The 24,684-nt window shown below is 40.4% G+C and overlaps 2 protein-coding genes across 2 annotated transcripts in view; one reads left to right on the top strand and one right to left on the bottom strand.

The window, feature by feature from the left end:
* Positions 1-10,408, bottom strand: part of LOC149272686 (protein TANC1-like) — a 50,364-nt gene extending 39,956 nt beyond the window's left edge. The window contains exons 1-2 of the mRNA XM_089506817.1: positions 10,348-10,408; positions 2,807-2,995 (exon numbers count right to left, since the gene is read on the bottom strand). Coding sequence (XP_089362943.1) covers positions 2,807-2,995; positions 10,348-10,408 — 250 coding nt within the window. The remainder of the gene's footprint in view (positions 1-2,806; positions 2,996-10,347) is intronic.
* Positions 10,409-16,028: 5,620 nt separating this feature from the next.
* LOC149272685 (transmembrane and death domain protein 1-like) lies at positions 16,029-16,679 on the top strand. The gene has a single exon (XM_089506816.1). It carries the CDS (start codon positions 16,029-16,031, stop codon positions 16,677-16,679), a length of 651 nt encoding a protein of 216 aa, XP_089362942.1.
* Positions 16,680-24,684: the final 8,005 nt, after the last annotated feature.

Raw genomic sequence — 24,684 nt, 5'->3', positions numbered from 1 at the left:
TTCAGATATATTATTATTATCTTTTATTTATATGGAGCCAACATTTTCCCCAGTACTTCTTACAGTGCATGCATTCAAAAGGACTAGAATTGACAGACTATATTATATATATATATATTATAGAGCAGACTGTAAGTGAATCTGTCATCGCTTACATACTTTTGTGCCCAGGCGCTATTCATGCCAGTCCGCTATCGAGTAGAACCATGGAGAAGCCGTCTGTCATCACGCACCGGCTATGCCCGCACTCAAGCGCCACCAGGCAGATCCCGCCACCGTGACCTGTCCACACGACAGCCCCTAAACCCTTCTCCGCAGCTGCAGGCTTGTTAACACTTTTTTGTAAAGCCCATTAGTGAAAATAACAGGTTTCATCCAAATATGCGAGATGAGTCAGTATGGTCAAGACACAACGGCCGTACCCAGTCCGCCCCATTCCGTGTGCCTTGGTACTGCTTTACAGAGACTAGACAGCCGACTGTAATAATACTCGTGGCCTTTGATCCTAACCATATCCCAGTATTATTTTTACAAGCGCTGGTCTGGACAGCTGGAAGTTCCTGCAGTTGTTACCCGACCATAACTCCCACCATTTTTACCCAAAGACGTTTGCATTTAGAGTCTAATGTTTAGAAACCTGAGATACTGCTGGAAAACCAACCTGTAAAAGGCACATATTTGCAGAATGAGAAGGTGCTCACCATCCCACCTGTTAAGGAGTGTGATGGCAGATACGGTTTTCTATTGACCAAACATTGTCCGTTGGCACAAACCTCTTCCCCATTCTGATGAACACTCTACAAATTAGGATACAGGGTTCTGAAGATAAAATAAAGCAGAGCTACTTGTGAAACCACATTAACCCCAGCTTGTATTTACTCAAAGACCCTCGAGGGATGGATTTAACCGCCCAGACAAACACACAAACAAAAACATGCAAAATAATCCACTTTTAAGTGTTGCGTTTTCTTGTCACTGTGCGGCACTAATGACTAATTTCCTGGACTCATTCACGCCATTCTCCAAGGATTAAAGCATTATGTGTAGATGTGTGAGAGATAGAGAGTTATTATCCTTGATAAACACCGTCTATCTAGCCTTCGGGTGCCAGAGGGCAGGAGCATTGCATCTGTAGCCAAATGATTAAAACAATGTATTCTAAACCAGATCAAGAGCACCATTCCCCGACTGTCATCATCTTCAGACAACCAAGTGCCGGCTGGTGATGATGAGAGGTTCAGTTCAGACAGGTACGAGGGCATGTAAGCCAATGCCCGGGGGTATTACATTAATATCCAAACGCAGTCCATTAGTAACATATGATATGGTTAAAACTCTGACTTCAGAATCATGTAACCAAGTATAATATTCACTATAATTTATCACGATGTGTTCTAATAGACCCGACAGGTTCTCCAGTCTAACGCACGGCCGAGGTACTTGACCTCGACTGGGCTCAGGTAACGGGATCTACACAAGGTGAATGGTTAAACCCTTGATCAATAAAAGATGTCTCAGGCTGCCGCCATAGACGGGTCACTTCCATCTTTCAAAGGTCACGGAACCACGAGTATCTGCGCAAAGGGTAAACGGTACGAGGAACACATGCCAGGCAACTCGGTCACTCACAATATTTTATTGAGATGTAAGTCCATTTAATGTTTTTGTGACATATACAGATATACAAAAATAGTATTAAAAGTCTAAGTAAACTAAGTAATATTGTATTCCTGTATATTATAAAGATTAAATAATCCTGTTATTGACACTCGAACAATCAATGTTATTTAGAGGTTATGAAGCATTGTTCATGGGGATGAAAGCATTCATTCTACTTGATCCGTGCAATAAAAAGGACAATAAGACTCTTTACAGCAACCTTTTGGCCGCCCCTAAGGGCCGGTAATGTAGAAACTCGGAACACATTTATCATACAACACAACACACACCATGCAAAACTCCCATAACTTTCTGGGACTGACCCGGAGTCTCCACAAGAGCACTCCACGGGTCTCCTGGAAGGCCATGCCCACTTCCCTCCCACTTCCTCCCCATAAAAGGTTGTCTGGGCATAGCCCCTCCCATTCATAAAGCTAGCCCTGCCCCTTCACAAAGCCACTCCCCAGAGTTTCTGTGTCATACTAGGCACCAACGACTCTATGAGAAGCCACAAGCAACTTAGCGGAGGCAAAAAAAGAAAACTGCCTAATGGGGCAACTGTCATCCCTCACAGCCCTCCAGTAACCTCACTTTTTGGTAATATTCCAAGTTGATATCCGAAGACTGTAGCTGTATATGCAGGGATAATACTTAGACAAGTAGGACAACTTTTCAGGTAAGAAAATATAGTCGATATTACCAAAAGTATCAAATCTCAGACATCGAAATGCAAACATGTATCAGGTCGATCTTCTTGCCTTACAGAGCTTCACAAACCTGACATTCCTCACCGTATAACAAGCCAAACGCAGCCTATAGAAGACCCACAACACACAAGATATTTAACACAACCAGCTGGAACTTCCAATGTGATTGTCGTAGAGATATCTAGGGGAATTCTTACCCAATCAGAATCATGTTCAGAGGCATGTAATGCCAAACCTGCATAATTAATCACTTCCTTTTTTTTGTTACTCTAGTTTACATCACTTCCTGTCACTTTAAATTTGAAAATAATTGACAATTCAATATGAAAAATGGCATTTAAAATATAGGTTTTCTGTGAAGCCGAATCTATATTTTTTTTTAATCAAAATGAGAAATAATGCAGCGAGTGGAATATTACTCAGAAACTACAAAAGCGTACCTGGCGATTTCTTGTGACCGCACTGCTGCACGGAGTACGTCTGACGAGGAAGCAGCGGTGATGACGGTAACGACACGGAAACTCCTCTCGAGAACCCCATTCTGTACAAATCGTCTTGTACGCATGGGTTACCCATCGGAAAATCTGCATTGTGACCGGTGAACAACATATTCTGTGGGCTCTCATCAGCTAAACAGAACCAAAACAGAATCAGAAGAATCAAATATCAAACCATCGCATTCAAGATTTATTCATTTTTCTTAAAAAAAAAAAAATGACCAACATCATCAGTTTATATTTACAGATTTACATTTTTATACAAAAGAAATATATGGAATTTTTTTCTGGTAAAAGGTAAGAATAATCTGTCAAATGAGCCAACATTCCCATACATTAAAGATGACCTTGCAATAAATAGGTTAAATGCTAGAAAAAAAGGTTCTCCTGTTGGCGTAAACACAATAAAAGTGTTTTTAGAAGAGGTTACGATGGGATTAAGAGTGTGTCAATTTCCTTCCCTCACCATCTTCTCATCTTTGACAGCTAAGCCTTGGGGCCAGATAATCCTGAGAGTTTGGTCTCCAAATAATGACCCCTTAGGGATAGTCCACTTAGAGAATTTCACGGTTGCCATGGAGATACATATACAAATACAGAACCACCAAAAAAAGCCATAATTTATAGGACAGTGGCCATGTTTTAGGTCTTCATTTATCTTGGCATACACTCAACTCTCCCACCACGTTCTAGAATAATGACGCAATGCCCCCAATTTTGCACCGTTGGGTTTCATACATTGACTTTTGTAACTGCGCTGCAACATATATTAGCACTTTACAAGTTATCGATAATTGTCATGATTTATTGGAGCTTCCATAAGAAGGAACCAGGACCTTACCCTTAAGAAGAAGCCATGACGAGGGGTTAGTATGAGGGGCTTCCCGTTACAATAATAATGAAACCAGCAGACTACAGCATATAATTCGGTTTAAATGTCCGGGGCAGAGCAGTTTATCGGAATGCGCACTTAAGCCGAGGAGTTCTACAAATATAGAAGTTCTTGGCTCTGCAACTTTCAGTCTCCAAAATCTAAAGTCTAATAAAAGAACCGCGTCCCAGGCGTACAGTAAAATAAGAGCAAAAGTAGCGTAAGATTTGTAGTTCCTTAGAAAAAGGAAGTAAGAGAGGGGAGGAAATCCATTTGCGTCGTGAAACAGAGCGTGTAAAAATACAATACACGGCTCATGTTATTATACCGAAGAAAATGTTTGCCCCTGAACCTGAAGAAGTGGTGAAAGATTTACCGGAGGGATGGGAAAATAAAGCTAAAAAAAAAAAATAAACTCAAGCAAAGTGGCTGCCTATAGTTTCTTTTTTTACCATCCACGTCTGTTTTATCTAGCATTACGTCTCCCGGTCTCCCCCCAATCCCCCCAAACATTTCCTGACAGAGCCATCTAATTCTGGCTTGGCTGAGACCCAAGAATGGAGCCAACGCTCCTCTCCAAACATACAGATAAAAATCAAAACATTTTGGACACCCATGTCAACCGACAAGTTTATTATATTGGAAGCTTAAAAGTAAGCGATACGTCCGACTAGGTGATTAAGACCGAGCCAGTCTACTGTTTAGAGTCAAGATATGTATCTAGTAGATTTCCCTTATATATATATAAATGCTTTTGTACTGATTGATTTTTGGGGGGCCGGTGGGTGCAGATGAGTGAGTCTAATCGTATATGAAACCATATCCAAAAAAATGCATAGTTTGAGGATAAATCCTCCATCTTTTTTTCTATCTTGAAAATAGTTTCACTGAAAGAATAAACACGATATCCCCTTTAATTGGTGATCAGGGACACCGGACGATAGTCACCAAAGGCTTTTATTATTCTGCTGGAAAAAGTTCTCATAATGTTAGTATTCAGGGAGTTTTCTGTTAACACAAAAGGAATTTGGATAAACAATAGACTTAAAATTCACTTAGATAGCATTTTTATCCTTGGGTTTTTTCCGCTGCTTCTAAAAGTGTGACTAAGAGGAGATCAAGTGACCCCCTTTGTTCTCTCTCCCTCGGCCTGTTACTCGTATTAAACTCTGTATCTGTGCGCCCGCTCAAGAACAGAACAGAAGAGAATTATATACACGGCATGGATTTTCATTATAAGAGCTTGGTTCCCAAAAGTCAGAGGGAAATAATCCAAGTGTGAGAAATCAAAAAAAATCCTAAAAAAAAAAATAATAAAAAATCACATAAAAAGCTACACTAACCCCAACTCCCATAATCCTTGTCTTGCCATAGTTGGCGAGCCCCCCCTGACTGGTTTTACAAATGTACTCAAGTTATATCCTTAATTTGATCAATCAAAACAATTTCTACCAGCATTATTATTTAGCGATTGGCATATCGCCATCATATTCCGAAGTGCAGTACAATGAGCGAACAGGACAGAGCAAGTAGTAAATTGCATAACTAAAGCGTAAGGTTGGAAGGGTCCTGCTCAAACCACTCACATAATTTTACTGTCAACATCCAGGTAAATCAGATTTAAAAAAAAAAAGGCTGCAAGCGTGTGCTTTATATTGGTAATTATACCCCATTATACCCTTTAATTCAGACAATTGAAACATCCCCCGCGTGACAAGCAGCGCTAGAGGCGACACAGTGTCTGCTTCTCAGGTGGAAAACGCAGACCCCCCACATCCCTTTTTTCCTTTTTTTTTTTTTTTTTTGGTGTCGCGCACTGTTTTTTTGTGCTTTTCTATGATTGTTTCCAATAGATTCCCTCCAATGGCATCTCACAAATTCCACTGGCTCCCTTCCCGCCGCTGTGTTATCCCAATCGTGACTCTTCCATGTTAATGTCAGAGCTCCGTCTCCATCCACCTAGGTATCTCACGGCATTTTATCAGAGCTCCAGAGCTGGAAACCAAGCCATTTCCCCAGTAACAAGTCTGGCAAACATCTATAGCAACAATGTCAATATTTCCGAACGGTGCTCGGGTACAATGGCATTCTGCGTGTATTATGCGTGCCTTGAATAAACACAATATCGTGTGTACATTCAGCGGTGATTAATCTTGCCGTGACATTTCCTTGCCAGTTTGTTTTACAAATGATGGAATTTAGGAGGCGCCCTGGCCTCAAAAGCAAATAACGTTCACCTAAAACCATAGAGAAATCCCAAAGAGAAGCAGATTTATCTCGTCCAGCATGGGGACCTCATACAAATGGCCCCATACTTTGGCCAAGTCACAGAGGGCAACACAAGATACGCACACAAGCCCGGTATTCTTGCTCATGTATTGTCCACTGGGCTTTGGTAGTCTGTTGGTATGCAGAAGAAAGTGTTCTATTTGTAAGATAATATAAACGCATAATCACCGCCATATGCTTTACTAACCATAAGCGGAACTTTAACCATTGAATGTGACACGTGGAAACGGCAGCCTCGTATAAACAATCACAACCTTGTTCCCTGAAACACTCGGAGAATATCAAACCGTTATTAATAATGAAGGTCGCTTCTATGTATGTGATGTTTTACATTTAAATATTATTCACTAATCACAAGTGGAAACGTCAGTTCACGGTGCCCCCAGGGGACACATGAAACTCTATGAGAATCACATTCTTCCCAGTTACGGTTCAGGAGAAACCACAGCGTGAATGAGAGAAAGCGATGCCGAGTAGAATTTATTAGGTACGTTTGACAATGTCTAATGAGGCTGGTATAGCAGAAACCTTGTGGGGACTTTGATCGTTCTTTTGTACAAGGGCCACGTGAAGAATAGTTTCAAATAATAAATCAAAGCCTTTTTCTATACCAGATGGCTTCGGGGCCACGGTAACAAGACCCTTTCCTGTAGATATTTATTACCGTATTGGCGCTGTGCATGTAACTCTGAGCTAAATTACTGGTACTTGCTAACCTCAACCTTAATTCACCAATTTGACTAGAAAAGGAGATCTAAGTGGTACACAGGAGCAGCGCAACACGGGAAACAGACCATCAATTACTGTTCCACATGGTTTAGAACAAAGAGGCAACGGATCACGTTCCATGAAACAATAAGCAAACGCCTTTCACAGATACCTATCACCGACACTATTCCGTTTTTTTATTAAATGTTTGGGTTCCTCCCAATGGGAATGATGGGATTTGGGTCTTGGAATAAACTGTCCATGCGTAGTTGGCTAACCCAAACTGATACTAATGAGACTGAGAAGATCTGGAAGTCCTGTGATGTAACCACAACACGATATCGAAAAGAAATTTCAAAGTTGGCCAAGTTGAACTTAGTTTAAGTAGCAGCATCTGGGGGAGTGGCTTTGTGTGTGGGTGGGGCTAGCTACATGTGGAGCCGTGGTAAGGCATGCATAGGTTGGGCTAGTCACACGTAGGGGCGTGCCTAGCCTCAGACAGAGGAAAGTGGCCCGGAGACTGGAGCTTCAACCAGAGACCCCGAGCCAAACCCAGAGAGTCCCAAGTCTGGTGATGGAATGATAGAAACGTGCGACGTATACGTCTTCTGTCAACATGCAGCGGGCCCAGATTAGCCACAAAAGTCAAAGAAATGAAAACTGTTCTTTCAGAGAAACCATTTCTATCCATTGCGTCCCGTGACGTGTTAAAGGTCCGTGAAACAGCCTACAATCGGCCGGGAGGTTGGTGACAGGGACACAAGAATCCTTAAGTTTTATACACTTGCCTTAAATGTCTACTTAACCGAGCTTACTTGGAATTATTAACTACGTGTGGCATACTGCATTGGAATGTTTGGCACCCAATTACCATATTAAAAGTACAAATGGTGAGACTACAAAGATCCAGATAAAATGTAATGTAACATGAAAAAGCCCACAAAGCCATACAAAGTGTAATAAATGTTTTTGTCTACTTTGTCTTTAAGTTTGAAGTGCTAGACACCGGTCACTAACGAGGCTGACGAGTCATTTCGTCTGTTTATGAGTCATTACCTGACTCATGAGTTTATGGTGTGACCAAGCTCTGTCCTCATGTCGTGCCATGTCAGCTTTCTCTGATTCAATGATGTGACATACTAGAGGCGAGTTCACACATAATTCCTGCTGAAAAAGCAGGGGATGTATGAAAGTAAAAAATAATGCTTTTTAGTGGAATAAGACCTTTATAAAGCCCCATTGTAAAACGCTGTAGAATAGGAAGGTGCTATATAAATTGTAAGCTTGCGAGCAGGGCTCTCTCCACCAAATGTATCGGTTTGTCTTAGTCTGTCAATTCTTGTCTTGTCATATCCCTTGAATTTATGTATTGTATTAAGCGCTGCGTAAACTGTTGGCGCTATATAAATAAAAGATAATAATAATAATAATAATAAAACATTAATAATAATTAAGCAACTACACCCTTAGCCTGCATTTACCTGAAACAATTTACTGTAGCTTTTCGAATACCGCAGGATAGTAAAAGTGTCCTTCACGGTTTTAACCCCTACCACAAACTATATACATTAAACATTTATATATATATATCTATCTATATATATAAAGTATTAATTTCAGTCTAAACCGTATACATAACCTTGGCTTGCGTAATATGTTTTGGATCTGAAACATGGGTTAGAACATCACAAGCTACTTTAACATGATATTAAAGCCAAATAGAATCCGATGTAGCAGCCAAATAATTAATTTTCAAGGAGTTACATAAGAAGAACCCAAAACAACAATGAATGGCTCAGAAACAGAGCTTTGAAGCCAGCGATATAAATGCGGCCCTGTGTCGTACAATTGTTTCGTATCGGTAGAAGTTGGGGAGGGTATTGCGCCATAATTGGTTACAGCCATAGAGAACTGGGCAAAGCATCACAGAACAAGCCAGGAACAGTGAGACGTTCTTCAAATTAAACAAAGGAAGTTTTGTTCTAGGAATTTTTTTTATATTAAGTTACTGTAGGCTGCAAAGGCTGCAGGAAAAGATCTGAACTTTGCTTGTAACAGACTCACACAACCCCTGCTGCTTTATCAACCCTCACAATACTACACCAAGGGGCCGAACAGGACACAAAGCTGAAAGGATGGTTACAGATGCTGTCCCAAAAGTGGAATTGTAAAAGGTTAATAAAATGTGGTATTGATATACTTTTTGTCACACTATTAGGTACTTAGGTGATTTTCTGTCGCCCTGGAAGGATAAACTTTTATAAACGACTAGACAAGTGCAGTTGTATTTTTGTACATGAAGATTAATAACTTAAAAACATTAAGTTGTTCTCTTGCCTCTTCTTGTTCTTCTGTCTATTTTCTTCGTTTGCTTCTCCCTGTGTCTTCTTTCTTCGTCCGCTCCTCCCTGATCCTGGCCTCCTGGTGCACTTCCACAAAAGGGCAGAGCTGTCAAAATTTGCAGAAGTGCACCAGGAGACCAAAATAATCCAGATAGATTTGCATAGAAAGAGAGGTGCAGAAATGCTTCTCTTTCTCCATGAATCTACCACAAAAGAACATGCCTTGGGGCAGCGAATTGTAAACGTCCACCTTGAGTAACATTGGTGCCTATGCCTGATTTTGTGTCACCGTTTAACGTTGCATAGGGTAAGGTTTTCCGCTATCTTTCTGATGCCTCGTATGCAATAATTACACAGGCACACTGAGAGCATACGGGGATCTTTTGCTGGACAGATGTTTTCCAAAAGCTACCCTTCCTACCGCCGATGTCCATTTTCACACCTGATAAATTATTTTGGTTTTGCGCCAATATTACATTACTTCTTTTCATGGTTTTTGACAGCTGTTCAGCTCTCGCAGAGTTTTATTTCCAAAAGAAAAAGCGTACAAGACGGTGTCCTAGACAGGGGAAGAGCGATTAGTGCCTATATATAGCATCTCGCTCAACAGCCTACAAGGTTGTGTGAGGCTCTTCTATTCCAGAGATCATTTTTTAAAGCGTGCTCTTTTTATGTAGCCTAATAACACCTTTCCCAAATGGTCTCTACGGCAGGTTTACTGAACGGAAAGAAAGGTTTATTTCTATCCTACACGCAGGTTATTTAATAACACAGAATCCATTATTGAACAATATACGTCACTCCAGTCCTCAAAGGGATGGTTTTGATTGCTTATGATGTCCAATAAATTGATGGCTCCAACGTTCTAGGAGACCAATTTAAACTACACAAGAAGCACGGAGAATGGTGAAGCCAACTAACAGTATTTCTCCAAAGCTTGGAAACACTGCTTATTCATTTTCTGATGGCTACCATGTCAGCTAAATCCCAGTATCTGGTCGTGTGTGCCCAAGCACTGCGGGGTGACCATTCCCCACATTATGCTTTCTCTCTATTGTGTAGTTAATCATAAAAAGTTGAGCAGTCATTTAAAATACCCAATACTTTTTTTAATGGGATTCAACTCGTTTGGAACAAATGACAAAAACATGTTGCTTACAAAAAAAAAAGAACACATTCTAGAATTCTTCTTGCCGTTTACATGCTCCATAAACTATGTTCTGTAAAAACAACTACTTTAATTAAAACCATAACTGCTCTGGTATACTACAAACCTGAGTCTTTCTTGCCAGGTCGTCCGCCCTCCCGGCTCTTTTTCAGAACGGCCTTCAACATTTTTTCTTTCTTTGTCCTGAAGAGAAAAAAAAATGGTTTTGTTATAAGCATTGTACTTGTATATATTCGCAACAGTCGCAAAGCCATAATAGGCTTGGGAATTCATTCTACTCTTAGTAGGTCGGGTTTTATGGAAACTATTAAACCAGATGTCATGTTACACCGATGCAGTTTGTGGCCGATGGAAGAGGTCACCTGCCCATTAACGACACCAAGGTCGATTCAGTAAAACTAGAAGCCGTTCTCTTGGGATTTGGAACGCTCAATCAATGAACCTTTAATGGTACATAATGGCGCAGAGAAGTGGGGCATCAAAGGCAAAGTCGACTAAACTGTTACAGGTCCTTCAGGACTAGGGTCATGATTGAATGAAGTGCTTGATGTTTGGGTGTATATGTGATTGGTTATAATTTTAAATCGGCCAAATACTAGTGGTTTGAGCCCTTTATCTCACGTTAATACAAATGGAACGCAAAAGGGATTTATCTTTCCCCTACAACAATAGTAGTGGAATGTTTGCAAAAAATCATCACCGCTGTGGTCCGCAATGCAAACGTTAATGGCAGCAAAACTTAGCAAAAGCTAATCCATCACCACATTTCTCACTTATATTTTGTGAACATTGTCATACAGCGACTTGGAGAGGTTGCTGGAGGTCTTGCCATTGTGTGGTCCCCAGTAGAGGACTCATAGAGACGAGACACTCATTAGCCTTAATAATGCATCAAAAACTCTGATACATCCCGAGCGAGAACTCCAGATGTCCTTGATGAAAGAAGTAGACGCACAAAAGCGTCTTTATCTGTTAAAATGTAGCAGCAAGTAGCCTCAGAAAAGTTTAGGGAGCATAAAGCGACATTATCAGTTAAACACTCTCTATTTAAACCAGAAACGGGTACAGAACAATAACACAACTTACATTAAGAAACTCCAACTGTCTTGTAAAAACAACAGCTATCTCAGCTTTAACGTATTTCAGGTTAAACAGGACTATGTGCCATAAGGCCGCTATTTACTAAAATGTAATTTTGCTCAGATGCAGAAATCTGGACACTATGATTGTAGTTCTCACGCAAAGATAAGAGTAGAGAGCGTGAAGGGCAAAAATAAATGCATTTTTGTATAAGATGCCAAAAAAAAGAAGAAAGCATTCAAGCTTTTTACATTTTTGATTAAAACGATAAATGCCTAATGCACTGGAAAACCATCAGAATAGCTCTTATCGGTCATAAGTAGAAAGCCTCCAAACACCAGTGTATCCCATATCTGTGAGTTACTCAAGTCAGCGAGTCTTTAAAACTTAGAATTACAGAAAAAATACGTTATCAGAGTAGTGCTCTGTAAAACATTAAAAAAAGGATTAAAATGGTGAAAAAAACCATATACTGCGTTCTCTGCATACCACATGTTATCAGGGTTCGGGGGCTCAGCACGGATCATTTGCTTAGAAGCTTGGTGAAGAAATAAAAACGCTTGGCATTATACCAACGCTATAAGAACACAAAGCTGGAGATCAAAACGCATAGAAGGAGAATCTGATCTGTTTAATATTATCAAATGTTCCATTGCTCGAGGGATCCAGAGGGCTGTGACATATGTTCCTGTTCTTTCTAATAAACTATATCTGTTTCCGTGACATAAAAAGGAACCAGAAAAAAAAAAATCAGTTCTGCAATCTGCTGCACTGCTAGTAAAAATGCGTAGAAAAAACCCCATAAATTCTCCAAACCGATAATTAATTTTGTATGGTTTTTTTCTCCTTTCTTCTTCTTCCATTCATGTGAAAGGGAACAAATGTATTTAGTAACCTAGTTGACAAAACGCATGCAAGGTCAATGCTATAGTGGAAAACTATTATTTTTTAATATTGTTTATTACTTGCCTGGTTTTCTGATTTTCTAACGATCTTAAAACTTTTAAAAGTTGAAATACAAATACATTGTCAGTGTCAGAAAACGAGACTTTGGTCTCATTTATGTCCCGTTCTGGCTGCCTCTACTGAAACTAGCAAGCATTAGTACATCAGGAGATAAACTTCTTGCACATATCCAGTCGCCTATAGCAAAGCATACGTTTTGGTATAGCTTACATGTGATTGGCCACTGCTACTAAGCTTAGCATCCATTGATTAGAATGTGTGTTCTACTGAGCATGTGCGAGAAGCATATTGCAGTATGCCCCCTGCTTTTAGTGGAGGCGTCAGGGGGAGGAGTTAAATTAGAAAGCAGTCTCAGTTTATAATGCTTATAACTAAAAAATGTCTGCACCAATTTGCATGCAGAAAAATGCACCAGCGTCCATGCAAAATTGACTTCAATATGCATTTAACATTGTGCTGGAGTGCTTCTTAAAAGGTGCTATGCACCTCTGATACCCAATAACCATAAACAAAGCAAATGCAGGAGTCTTTTGACACTTTCTTCTCAGATATCTCTTCTCACACTATTAACATTTACACCTTGCCCTTCGGCAAATACTTCTTTGTACTTCGAGCAAAAGTGATCTTGAAAAGTGATTATTGAAATAGTTTACGAATGCTGGGAACAATGGAATGCCTTAAATAATTATCCAGCATCTGGCTACAGTTCCCATAAGCAACTGATAAATTGCTTTCTTTCTTTTGATACAATTCAGTGGAAAATTCAACCATTCCCATTCCACAGACCAAAGTGCCCAGGTGAGGGGCCATGGCTCAGTGAACGAAATGAGACGAGTTGGGGACAATTCACGAGTGTGCTCCGGGTTACCATGTTCCGGTCACACTGTCTGAAAATACATCAAATGCCACAAAGAAAGTCCACTCTAAAGTATCAAATGATCCCACTTACTTCCATTACATTATCGTCTGCACCATGCACATGCTTTATGGAGGAGGGTTCAAGGTCAAACAAGGTGACCCTCAATTAGTGATACTTTCATCTGGACAAAAGCACAAGTTACACATTTTGACAGGTTTTTCACTGGCCCAAGACTTATACCGTCACTGGCGGGGCCAAGGAATCCTTTATCAGTGCAAGCAGACAAAATACCCAATGCAATAGCATTTGAGAGGAGATGTTCATTTAAAAACATATTAACGACGATAACATTGTTACTCCTAATCTAGACAGATGGACGTACAAATATCGAGATCCTCTACAAGGTCTGTATCATCAGGCAGCCATATTGGGTCTTATTCACTTACATGGGAGTTGGCAGGACAGTTGCTTACACTTTAGTGAATAAACCATAGGTGTGTTTTACTCACTAATCGCAGCGTAAGGGGTTTAGTAGCCAATTTACTAGATATACAATACAACTTGTTTACGCACTTAGTGACTTTATTCTCCAGTGAGCAGCTCAGGGATGTAGAAGGTTCTACTGATTGATGTACAGACGATGAATGCAGTAAATCAAACTCTTACTGTTACAACACAGGGAGGACAGAGAATAAGCCCACTAATCCTCACATGTGCCCCATTGGCACTAACTTAAGCAATACCGCCAAGCAGCATAAAGAAATCTGCCTACAATCTAAATTAATAAGACCCTGAAACCAATCTCTGGCCCAAACTCGGATGGACCCTCAAGTCTACTGTTTCTGGATTACATTAAGGATGTGTAGAAAAAATAACCACCGAACCGACAATTTATTAAAACATTAGCCAACATACTCTGTTAGTATGAATGACAACAAAACATTTCCGTGTATTTCTGCCCCACGAGTTGACAGATGTGTACATGTTCTGAATAATTTATAATTGTCTTCTTCTCCCCAGCCATCCAAAAAAGTAGACCGATAACATTTTTACCTTTCCAAGCATAACTGTCCCCTTAAAAGAAGTTCCAGACAGTTCTTACGTAATACATAAAATCAGCAGACTGACGATCTAGCAGACATTAATTAAAAAGTTTAGATGTTGGAATGTTATAAAGCGTCAGCCTCCCTGTAACCTCTCCAACTTGTCACGGTCACTGGCACTGTTTGGTCTGGAAAAAAATTGCTCTTTTTTCCCCTCCAACAGCAAAGAACTTGGCAAGGGTCTTCTCTGTGCGCTAATTAAAGGATCGCGGGACAGCAGAGCCATAATTAAAATAATTCCCGAGGTCCAATCTGCAGAACATCCACACGGAGATAACTCGCAATCCGCTTCATCAGCAGGACTTGCCCTCGCTGTGAGTCATGTTGTGTAACTGTGTGCGATTTTGGCAACGGCAACTAAAGACTATAATTTAAAAATGTAAAACATACACTTAGATGGACATTTTCATTTCACTTTCCGGAGCCAACTGTGCTTGGGTTTTGCGGACCCCCACAGAGTAACAGAACTAATGTAATTTGACTGTAGTGTTTTGGTGCAATATATGGTCTCTGCTGGGTTTCTGGCACAAAGCTATATTATGTGTAATTAGATTCTCCAGGTCTAGTCTAAATTCCAGGCTAAATATATGGTGTAGTAGGGCCATATTTATACTGTATGTTGTAATGTGCTGTAAATGGTCTGTTGCCTACAGCAACAATCCAACGGCTCTCCAATTCACCGCCGTCTTTACATAAGCTTGACTTTTAACCTACTATTAAGTAGCTGTCAAGCTCGGGAAAAGACCTCTGGAGTTGCGGTGGTACACGGCAGTGTAGTCAGCCGCTTAGGTGACATATGGTGGCAAATTTCTAAAAGAAACCGGTTATGGAATATTCGCTCCCTGCTGCCTCCCGTCATAAAAAAGTGCTGGGTCAATTAAAAGCGTTACGGGGTCAGCGAAGTGGCAGAACCCCTCCCCACCGGTATTGCACATGAGGTATAATGATGGAATGCTGTCCCCTAAAGCATTTCTTATGTTTTCCATAATGTCTTAAAGGTGCGTTTAAAATGAATTAATGAACAAACTGGGTGTTTAAAAAAACCAGCAGAACTCTCTCCACCTAATGTATCGGTTTGTCTCAGTCTGTCAATTATCGTCTTGTCAGACCCCTTAAATATATGTATTGTATTAAGCGCTGCGTAAATTGTTGGCGCTATATAAATAAAAGATAAGAATAAAAAACTTAATTTACATTAACGTGTCATTGTACACTTATCTCCATTACTATGGCATTTCTTATTTGACTGACATGATAATAAAAGCTATTATCCCCACCAGGAGGGCAGGTGTTAATACAGTGAGATCATTTAAACCCCGACACCGCTAGAAACAGGCAAATGTATTTATTTAATTGGAAACACTAAAATGGAGTTGAAATATTTAGTGTAAAATAAAACAGTCAGCCTCAGTCAGTGGGCGTGGCCTATTCAAGACCCTGTCTGTTATGTCATAAAGCAACCCAGCAGCTGCATTGTGATGTCATAAAGAGCAGATGAGAGGAGTACAGGGTGAAATTCATAAACAAGTCATTGCTCACAGAGCAGGCGACGACGTGCGAAGCACAAAGCGATACTGGTGTTTTTTGTCTACATTGGTGCTTTTTTAACACTGGTTATTGAGATCAGTCAGTGTTGAAAGGAGAAGCCTCTTTTCTCTGAGGAGAAGACTTTACAGAAGAACATCAGCAATGTGTCTTTACTGGAGACTAGCATTATTGCTATCTTTCCTATTTTACGCTTCATGCGAAGACACAGCGTCAGAGGATATAGGGCCTCACATGATCATGCGCATCTCCCAACTCCTTACACCGCGTCAATGCCAAGATTTCTATCAAAGAATCAAGAAACCTGAGGCAGATCTTAACAAACTTATCAATTCCCTGTCTGAACCAGAGAAGGGACTCAGGCGCAGGCGCAGGGAGATTGTGACTACAGAACAGTGCAAGGAGGCATTAAAGCAATGGATTGAGACCCAAGGAGAGACTGCTTACTGGGATCACATCTCAACTGCTTTGACTATGGTGGGACGCTCAGATATGGCCAGAGAACTGGAGAGGAACATGAATGAGGACAAGCTTCTGGAGCTCAGGAAGTACGTGGAAAGTTATCACGAATCTGCGAAAAACTTAAAGTCACCACTTATACTTCATGAGAACGACATAGAAGGACTTTCACGCATAGAGAAAGACTTGACCAGCTTCGATGAAGAAGACTGGGAACTAATTGTCGAAAGAGAGCAGCTTCCTCCCTATACTCGAAGCCCAACAGCTTGGGTCTTGCCTCTGGTAAATGGTATCCTCATCGGGTTCATTGGAGGAGGCATCCTGGCTGGACTGATGCTTCTGATCGCTTATTGGTTTACGAGGATGGATAATTCCCACACAACTTTCGACTATACTCTCTATGATAAGCTGTACCCCTCTGATTAAGACACAGATGAGGTCAAGAAATATGGTTCACAAAGTTACTTAACTTTCCTCCTATAGAGAACTGAAGGGGAAATGTTTGTGACGTAGCTTTTAGAACAACCGGCTTTGGTAACTGAGCTCCAATTAAAATGGGCAGCTATTATTCCATCTTTCAATAAAATTTGGTTTAAAAACTAATATGGGCTGCACGATTTAATTGAAAATGTGGGTCAATTTGATGTGTTTTGGCTGCTAACAATTAGCATTGTGAAAAGAAAACTAAATTATGATTGTACACGAGTTATAAAGGGTTACAAACTATAGTCTGTAGAAATATGAGGGGTGCTGAAGAAGAAGACAAAGTGTTAGAATTGCAATAACTGAGTGCAAATTGTAAAAATGAATATGCAATCTTCGTTGCTGGGGCTGCTTTGGACACTGGAGCTCACTGCTCATCTGCATCTTATATGTACAGTAATTGTCGGATGGACCATTATGGTTAGTATTAGGATTCTTTAATAAATCTGGTAGGTGGGGATATGTGTTTCTTGTGACTGAAGAGAGTATGCATCAGATGCCAGCGATTAAGCTGAAAACATACGTGCGTGTATGTATGTGTGTGTGTGTGTGTGTATGTATATATGTATGTGTGTATGCGTGTGCGTGTAATAGAATCCAGCTTTTATTCAAAGGCTTTGCAATCATGCTTTATTATTGAAAATAACTTTCTGATTAGACAGCGAAGGAAGGGATTATATTCAGAAAAATTCCTTTATATAGTTTTCTTTTTCTTTTTAATGAAAAACTAGAGCAGGCCTGGGGCGCTGTGCTTGTTAACTAAATATCCTGTTCCTCTCGGCAAGTCTTCATAAAGTCAAATAAAGCACAAGCATGTGGACTAATCTTCAGAGCGAGAGGTTTTTTTTTGTGCACAAGTAAAAGCCTTATTAATTTAAGACCACATAAAAAAAAAAAAAACATAAAAAAATCACGTATACAGGAATTATTGATTCATCGATGAAATCTGTTAGTCCCTCAAGAGAATATAATTCATACTTTTTGTTGCGTTTTACGTCGATTGGACTTCGAAAAAGTATTTTAGGATTCTGAAAATGTTGTCTTTGTTACGTTTAAAAGAAGCCAAGCTGCCTATAGATTATTATCCATATCTTATTCTTTTATGCATTATAAATCTTTTTTTATTTAACATAACCTTTTAAGAGAGACATTCCACTGACTGCAGAATTTAGAGGGACACCCCAGCTATCATATAGACTTTAAAGCATAGGATACATGAGAGGTCCCTTGTGTTCATGATGTCCCCTTGCAAATACATAGTTCTTGCAGAATCCCCCCATATGCAGTTCTTCCACCCAAAAGCTATCTCCCATTCAGGAAACCCATCTCCTGACACGAGATTTCCTTACCGCCAGCCAGCACTTTTATGGGGGGGTAACAAGACCCACCTTATGTATTTTTGAGAAGCATCCCCATTGATTTAAATGGGAGCGCTTTCCTGTCACAGTGGCACAGAAGCTGCAGTAATGATATTTAGTACCTACCATAATGCAAATATTTGACAAAAGGTTTTATCTCGAAAACCAACTTCTCTGTAATATAAAACTGGAGACTAAAAATCCTTGAAATATAAGGAATTATATATATTATATATATATTATTTCCTCTACAATAGTGTTCAGCTATCAGTAAGTATTCTCAGGAAGTGTTGTTGTTACATGTTGCAATGGCCTAAAGTTAGAAATAAACATTTAGGAAACAATATATAGGGGATATTTAACATGCCCACAATAGTCTGCAGCATTCAAGGAAGTTACAGAAATACATATAGAAACAATGTCATCTCCGGTGAACCGGTTTCTCTTTTCAGGACAGAATTGACTCCCCCCAATGGAATTTAGATGTCTTTTTTTTAGATTTTCTCTTCCTGAACCCCAGCTAGTTAACTCTTTAATGCATTTCTCATATCCATCTGTTACAATTATGCAAAAATTGCTAAGAAAAAAAAAACCTTTATTCCAGAAAATTCAAACTACCCAAGTGCCATCGACAGGCTGTACGCACAGTAACCATGTGCAGGTTGTACCCAAAGTTAAGCAGTAATTATGTTGTATTTGTATAAATTCAGGGATTTGTCAAAAGAGAAAAAAAGAATAGCCTATCCTGTAAAGTAAAAGCAAAACCAGATGTAAGAAAAGGGAGATTTGTGTAATAATTCATGTAGTCATTCATCTTTCTATTGTCTAGAGCTACAGAAAAAGGAAGGTGTGCGCCTGTCTGCTCTTACAGATCTAAGTCAGTACTTCTCGCTTGTGCTTTACAGAGATTATAAGCACAATGCCGACTCGTGTTTTATGGAGGACGGTGATTTATAGCTATTCTTCCTGTTACATGATGTAATATCCATCCTGTACGCTGTCATGACTGCCTTAAAGGGACCGCAACGCAAATAACTATGGGGCGGGGGTAATCGCACTGAGCCTGCCCTGTCTATATTTGGACTGTGAGACTCTGCGATTTATCTTCTGTTACAATGAGCGGAGGTATGAGAAGCTGTGTCGATGGCGTTGTGAGTGGGAAACCCAGGAGTCGTCTTCGTGGTTCGAAGAAACTTAAACAGCTTAGGCTGCCAAGTGGAATCACTTGTTCACTGTAATGCCAACGCAGAGCTGCTGCAGAACCTCTTACGGTCCTACCATATGCTAACTAGGCAGCCGCCACTGAGATGGCAGGGGACACTGCTACTTTTCTACGGCTTAAGCAGATGTCTGCAGGGGGAGCGCATGGGGGGCTTAGCTCCACTTGGGTGAAATGCTACTAATCTTTGGGCCAAGCGAGCAGGCCCTCCTTGCATCCAAATGCTCTGTAGTGTAGATCCACTGCCTGAGAAGCAGTTACTAATAATATAACCCCTGCACTGCATTCAACACCCCTCCTGCATTGAAATGGTTAACATTAAAGAATAAAATCTGGACATCTCCATTACAATAGTGAACGCATGTAGAGATCAGCTGTATATAAATACAATATTATAAATATATATTATATACACACACACACAATTTTAAAATATTATTTGTTTTTGCCACATGTCCAAATTTGTCAATAAACCTGAAAATATGTTTTGACTTATTAAGGGTTAAAGTAAAATGTAACCAAAATGAAAATAAATCCATACTTTGGCTTGCAAAAGGAAAATTAAATTCACATTTAACGAATTCCCCATAACCTCTACCCTCTTGGGGAAAACTCCTGAATTCTTTCGTGGATCATTATAAAGGCTTCTTTTAAGGCACGGTTAACACAGCAATAATTTGCAAACCCATTTAATTAGTATTCTTCAAGCCGTATCATATTTCCCTGACAATAACTACTGTGTTGAGAGATCACCAATGGAATTATCAAATTACTCGCCAAGAGCCAAAATACCTTCAAATTGTTGTTAGCCAAAGTTTATACGGTGTGACGATCTTAATCCCTGCGCTGCCTGTTCCACGAGAAATGTGTTGGAAGAAGTGATTGATATTTCCTTTACTTTTCAAAAGCTTCCAGTAGGTTGGATCGCAGACCTCGATGGCTATATCAATCTAATTCTGGCAGTGTGTTTGGAGATTACTATTTTAGGAACACAAAGCAGCAATCATTGGTACAGTCAAGACATGGGTATTATATAGACACAGGTCGGCCCAACAGGGCCCCAAAAAATGGCCAGAGGTCCCTGTTTGATTTTGCCCAAAAAGTTCCTTGGTTTGCAGAATTCAAGGGTTAATTAACCAGGAAGGGGACACCAAGGTGGGATTTCTGCAACATTAAAGTCAGATCTTCAAAAAGAGAGTGGCTTTAGGAAGGAGCAGGGCCAACATTAACATGTTGGTGGAGCTAGCCGTGCGTAGGGGCCGGGGCTAGCCGCGCAAAGGGGCCGGGGCTAGCCGTGCGTAGGGGCCGGGGCTAGCCGTGCGTAGGGGCCGGGGCTAGCCATGCGTAGGGGCCGGGGCTAGCCGTGCGTAGGGGCCGGGGCTAGCCGTGCGTTGGCACTTTATTATTTCATCATGGAATAACTGAATAATTAAATTACTATTGATACAAATTACTATTGATACATAAAGTGCCATGAAGATCCAGTGGGCCCATCTAGTCTTTGCTTTTTGGATCATACCAACTTTCTACATATTAAACCTTTGAATGCAAGATGATGGAGGGGGGAAAAAAAAATAAATCACAAAGCAGCATTGAATTTTTCTCCTTTGCAAACAGGTGTGCGAACCAGCAGATCAGATAGAAACGTCCAGCATTCCGACCTGTTACTGGCCCATGAATGCTTGGGATTTGTATCCATCATGTGAAGGCTGCAAAGGTTTAGACCAAGGGTATGAATGTGTTTAACATACCATAACTTATTGCCGTACATTACTGATGGGTGATGGCCTCATAAATAAATAAGAATATTCCGACATCTGAAATCATCTGTTGTTAATTACGCTGGCCTCAGACTGTACAAAAAATAAATAAATCTACTTTAAATTATGAAGTGATTTAGAAAGCTCTCAACTGACCCTTGCAGAAGTCAAACAGCATTCTCTACGTTATTTCTTTTTTATTTAGTAGGTACTGAAAGACTGGAAGCAATTTCAATGCCGCTCACTAAAGAGGCCTCGTCTATTAAACAAATTGGACCGTTCCCCCAGGGAAACACAAAAACGCCAATAAATACAGATCAGCCTTTCCATTTAACATTGTAAAGTAAATACATATATTATAAAAGCGTTCGGAATGATATTGTCCATGAATATAAAGGATAAAAGAATCTCTCTAATAAAGAAATGTTAATGACTTTGATCTTCTATTCTCTCTCTCTCTCTTTGGGCCACTTACTTCTTCGGTATTGAACTGAAACACTGTGAGCTATTACTGTAGCTGATGTGCCTATTGTTAGCCAGAGCAGATTGATATTGCAATTAATATTAAGCATGTTTATGAGATTTATAGAATGGATTTAATGATTGGATTAAACCATTTTGCTTGAGACACTAAACTAAAAGCACAAGACTTTTATTTGACCAAAACAACTCGTACTGTAAAGAGTACGGTTTGCATGTTATGTATGTAAAGTTAAAACAGAGGATATTTGGTTCTGGGGTAAGAATTTCCTGCCAGACATACCGGTAGATGGGAAGGTCTGGGCTATTGCTCAATTTTGTGTCTGTTAACAAAACAAAAAGAGTTCTGAAGCTGCGTATTTAACACAAGCACTACAAAATAGCACATGGCAGTTCATTACCCAGTAAGTATGTTGATAAATAAGACTTTAGGGTGTTGGACGTATATCCTCCATCCAAGCAGAAGATGACTCAAAGTTAACACTCAAGTGTTGAGAAAGCCAGGGACATAGAAACGTTAAATGCTCCTTCCTCGCCTTCATCAGCAATTAATACTTCAAAAAAGAAAGATAGTTGTAGAGTAATGTGAAAAAAATAATTAGGAAGTCAGATCCTTGCAGAAGGTGGATGGAGGAACCTCAAAACATCTCATGGTTGGCCATCCGCTATGTACTTGGGGACTTGGAGACAATGTGTCACACAATGCCTCTAAAGTGGATATTTCAACTGATATGTTTTGTTTCATGAGTTAAAAATCAACACACAAGTTGTGATAACACAAAATATTAAACTTATATTGTGAGACAAATGGATTAATACTCCTATCGGTGACATACCACATCTAGGCCCCAGGTGGTTTGTCACCGATAAAGAGCAGGGGTTTGTGAGCAAAGCGACAAATGCATTTGGGGGATTCTGCATTTACAAGGGGGACATCACAAAAAATGTAAAGGGACCACACAGCTATCATATGCATTATTATTTATTATTGTATATGGCGCCGTCATATTCGGCAGCGCTGTACAATGGATTAAAGTAGCACTTTAGTAGGTGCTGCTGACTGTATATCATACAGACGGCTCTTGGCCTCCTGACTCCAATCTTTAATTACGCAGCACGGCAAACAGATCGCACCCAGGAAACTGATAATTATACACACAGACCGTAACAAACACGTCTCGTTCTTCCCGGGTGAATATATAACGTTTGAAATATAAGCCCCGGAGCACCGAGTCTCGAGGATCATAAAAGTTACACAATAGTTTAGGGTAAATCAATGTTTATTAAGGTTTTTCAGTTTTATGGGAAAAGGCAGGGGGAAGGGTACAGAAAATCAAAGGAATCGGGGGGAGGGGGGGAGGAACGAGTAGGTACAGCTGACACTGCGCACATACAGTTATCACATCGACAGTACATGAGTACAATGGAAAATGATCACAGCATGGAAATATAGCGGTAAAAACAGCACGGCAGGAACAGGGTGCTCCAGAGCAGTAGGACACATAGTTACAAACCCCGTCCTCGCAAGGACAGAGCGCATGAAAAAGGGGGGTGCGTAGACCCTCCAGCATTCGTCACCCAGAGAAGGGGGGGGGGCGGGCGTTCCGCCCACGCGCCAGTAGGAACAGGGGTGTTAAGGCGAGGCAAGGAAGCGTCAACATCCCCCGTGCAACCTCGAATGAGCTCAGCGTGATAACCCGCACGGACACCCCCAGCACCTAACCTCAGAGGCAGAGCCCTAAACCCGTAGAGAAGGAGAGCAGCAAGGGTATGAGAGGGAAGGGATACACAATAGTTTAATTAATAATCCAATTAAACAGCTGGGAGGAGCTGACACTCTAATTGGAGAGTTAACTGTATATGATAACGTAATAATTCATTACAGCGTATGGTAAAGGGATCTACTACTGATCGTTTAGGCATTTTATTATCTCAATAGGTTTTAATACAGAAAAATACAAAATGTTCCTGGTTCAAGGACATCAAACATGTCATCCTGCCAAGGCCTCTATTTGTGTCACATGACTATAGCCCACAATTCTTAATTCCCTGATAAAATACGACTGGGACTAAATTAGACTGCAGCATGAATACAAACAGATTAATATGCAAACATGACTGCTATCCAAACACTGGGGTCCAAATACATCCGCAAAATATAATTAGAAGCTGGTCTTCCCTTAAAAGTTGCATCAAAATGCAGGTGTTACGTTTGGTCTGTTTTTAATACATTCTTTAGCCCAAAACCATCGTTCCTCCACTGATGTCACTTTTCTAGGAGCGTGGAGTTTGTTGGGTGTGAGCATCACAGTGTTCTCCACAGGGACTTGGAACAATAAGAGGGACTGCCCCTCCTAAAGAGGGACACTTAGGTGGTATAGAGGACAAGAAACTTCACGACAGCACTGAAATGTTTGGTCTCTATCAGGAAGGATAAATAAAGCTAAAAATACACGAGTTCCCCACACCCACTCCACAGACCGTAATCCCATCAGCCTTATCACGTTAGAAACCAATTAGCCTCGTTTACCAGTAAGCAACGCGTCGGGTATAATACCGAAGATCCAGCGCAATTCTAGATTAATTCTACAGCATTAAAAATAGATTTTACGAAGAATTACTCTGTGCCAGACAGCACCGGGCCTGATGACTCTGGCAAGACTTTTAAAGACACCCAACAATTCTTTCCATGCGTTTAAGTCCTGGGAGGGATATATAGCTGACGAGCTTCCGCCATATACATCAGTTTTACTTTCCCGTCTGAAGTGATTGCTTCCTGAATGCTGGAACGATACCTTATTCTTCTGTGTTAAGGGACATTCCAGCCATTATTTGATAACTTTAAAGGGATATATTTGTCACTTTAAATTTATGTTGCGTCCCTTTTGCAAATGCATAAGAATATTCTGCAGAAACCACCGTATGCTGCCTGTCTATTTAGATTTCTGTCTGCATTTCAACAGAAACTGCCTTAAAAGGAGTGCCGTACCTTTAAGACATGAAGTCCCTGCATATGATGTCATATCTCTGAGCTCAGAGTCTTAAAGGCGCAATAATGCACACTATCGGGGCTGTGCCGAATCAGCCCTGCCTCCGTAGTGTAATACTCAGCGGGTTACTCGGGGGGCCTA

The sequence above is a fragment of the Sceloporus occidentalis genome, unplaced genomic scaffold (genome assembly GCF_023333645.1).
Source record: "Sceloporus occidentalis isolate IW3139 unplaced genomic scaffold, rSceOcc1.0.p SCAF_425, whole genome shotgun sequence".
Lineage (NCBI taxonomy): Eukaryota > Metazoa > Chordata > Lepidosauria > Squamata > Phrynosomatidae > Sceloporus > Sceloporus occidentalis.
The sequence above is the reverse complement of the archived record's forward strand: the minus strand, read 5'-3'. Positions and strand labels throughout refer to the sequence as shown.

Bases quoted from the DNA above. Each gene is read 5' to 3' on its own strand.
- LOC149272685 (XM_089506816.1), top strand. From the start codon at position 16,029: ATGATCATGCGCATCTCCCAACTCCTTACACCGCGTCAATGCCAAGAT.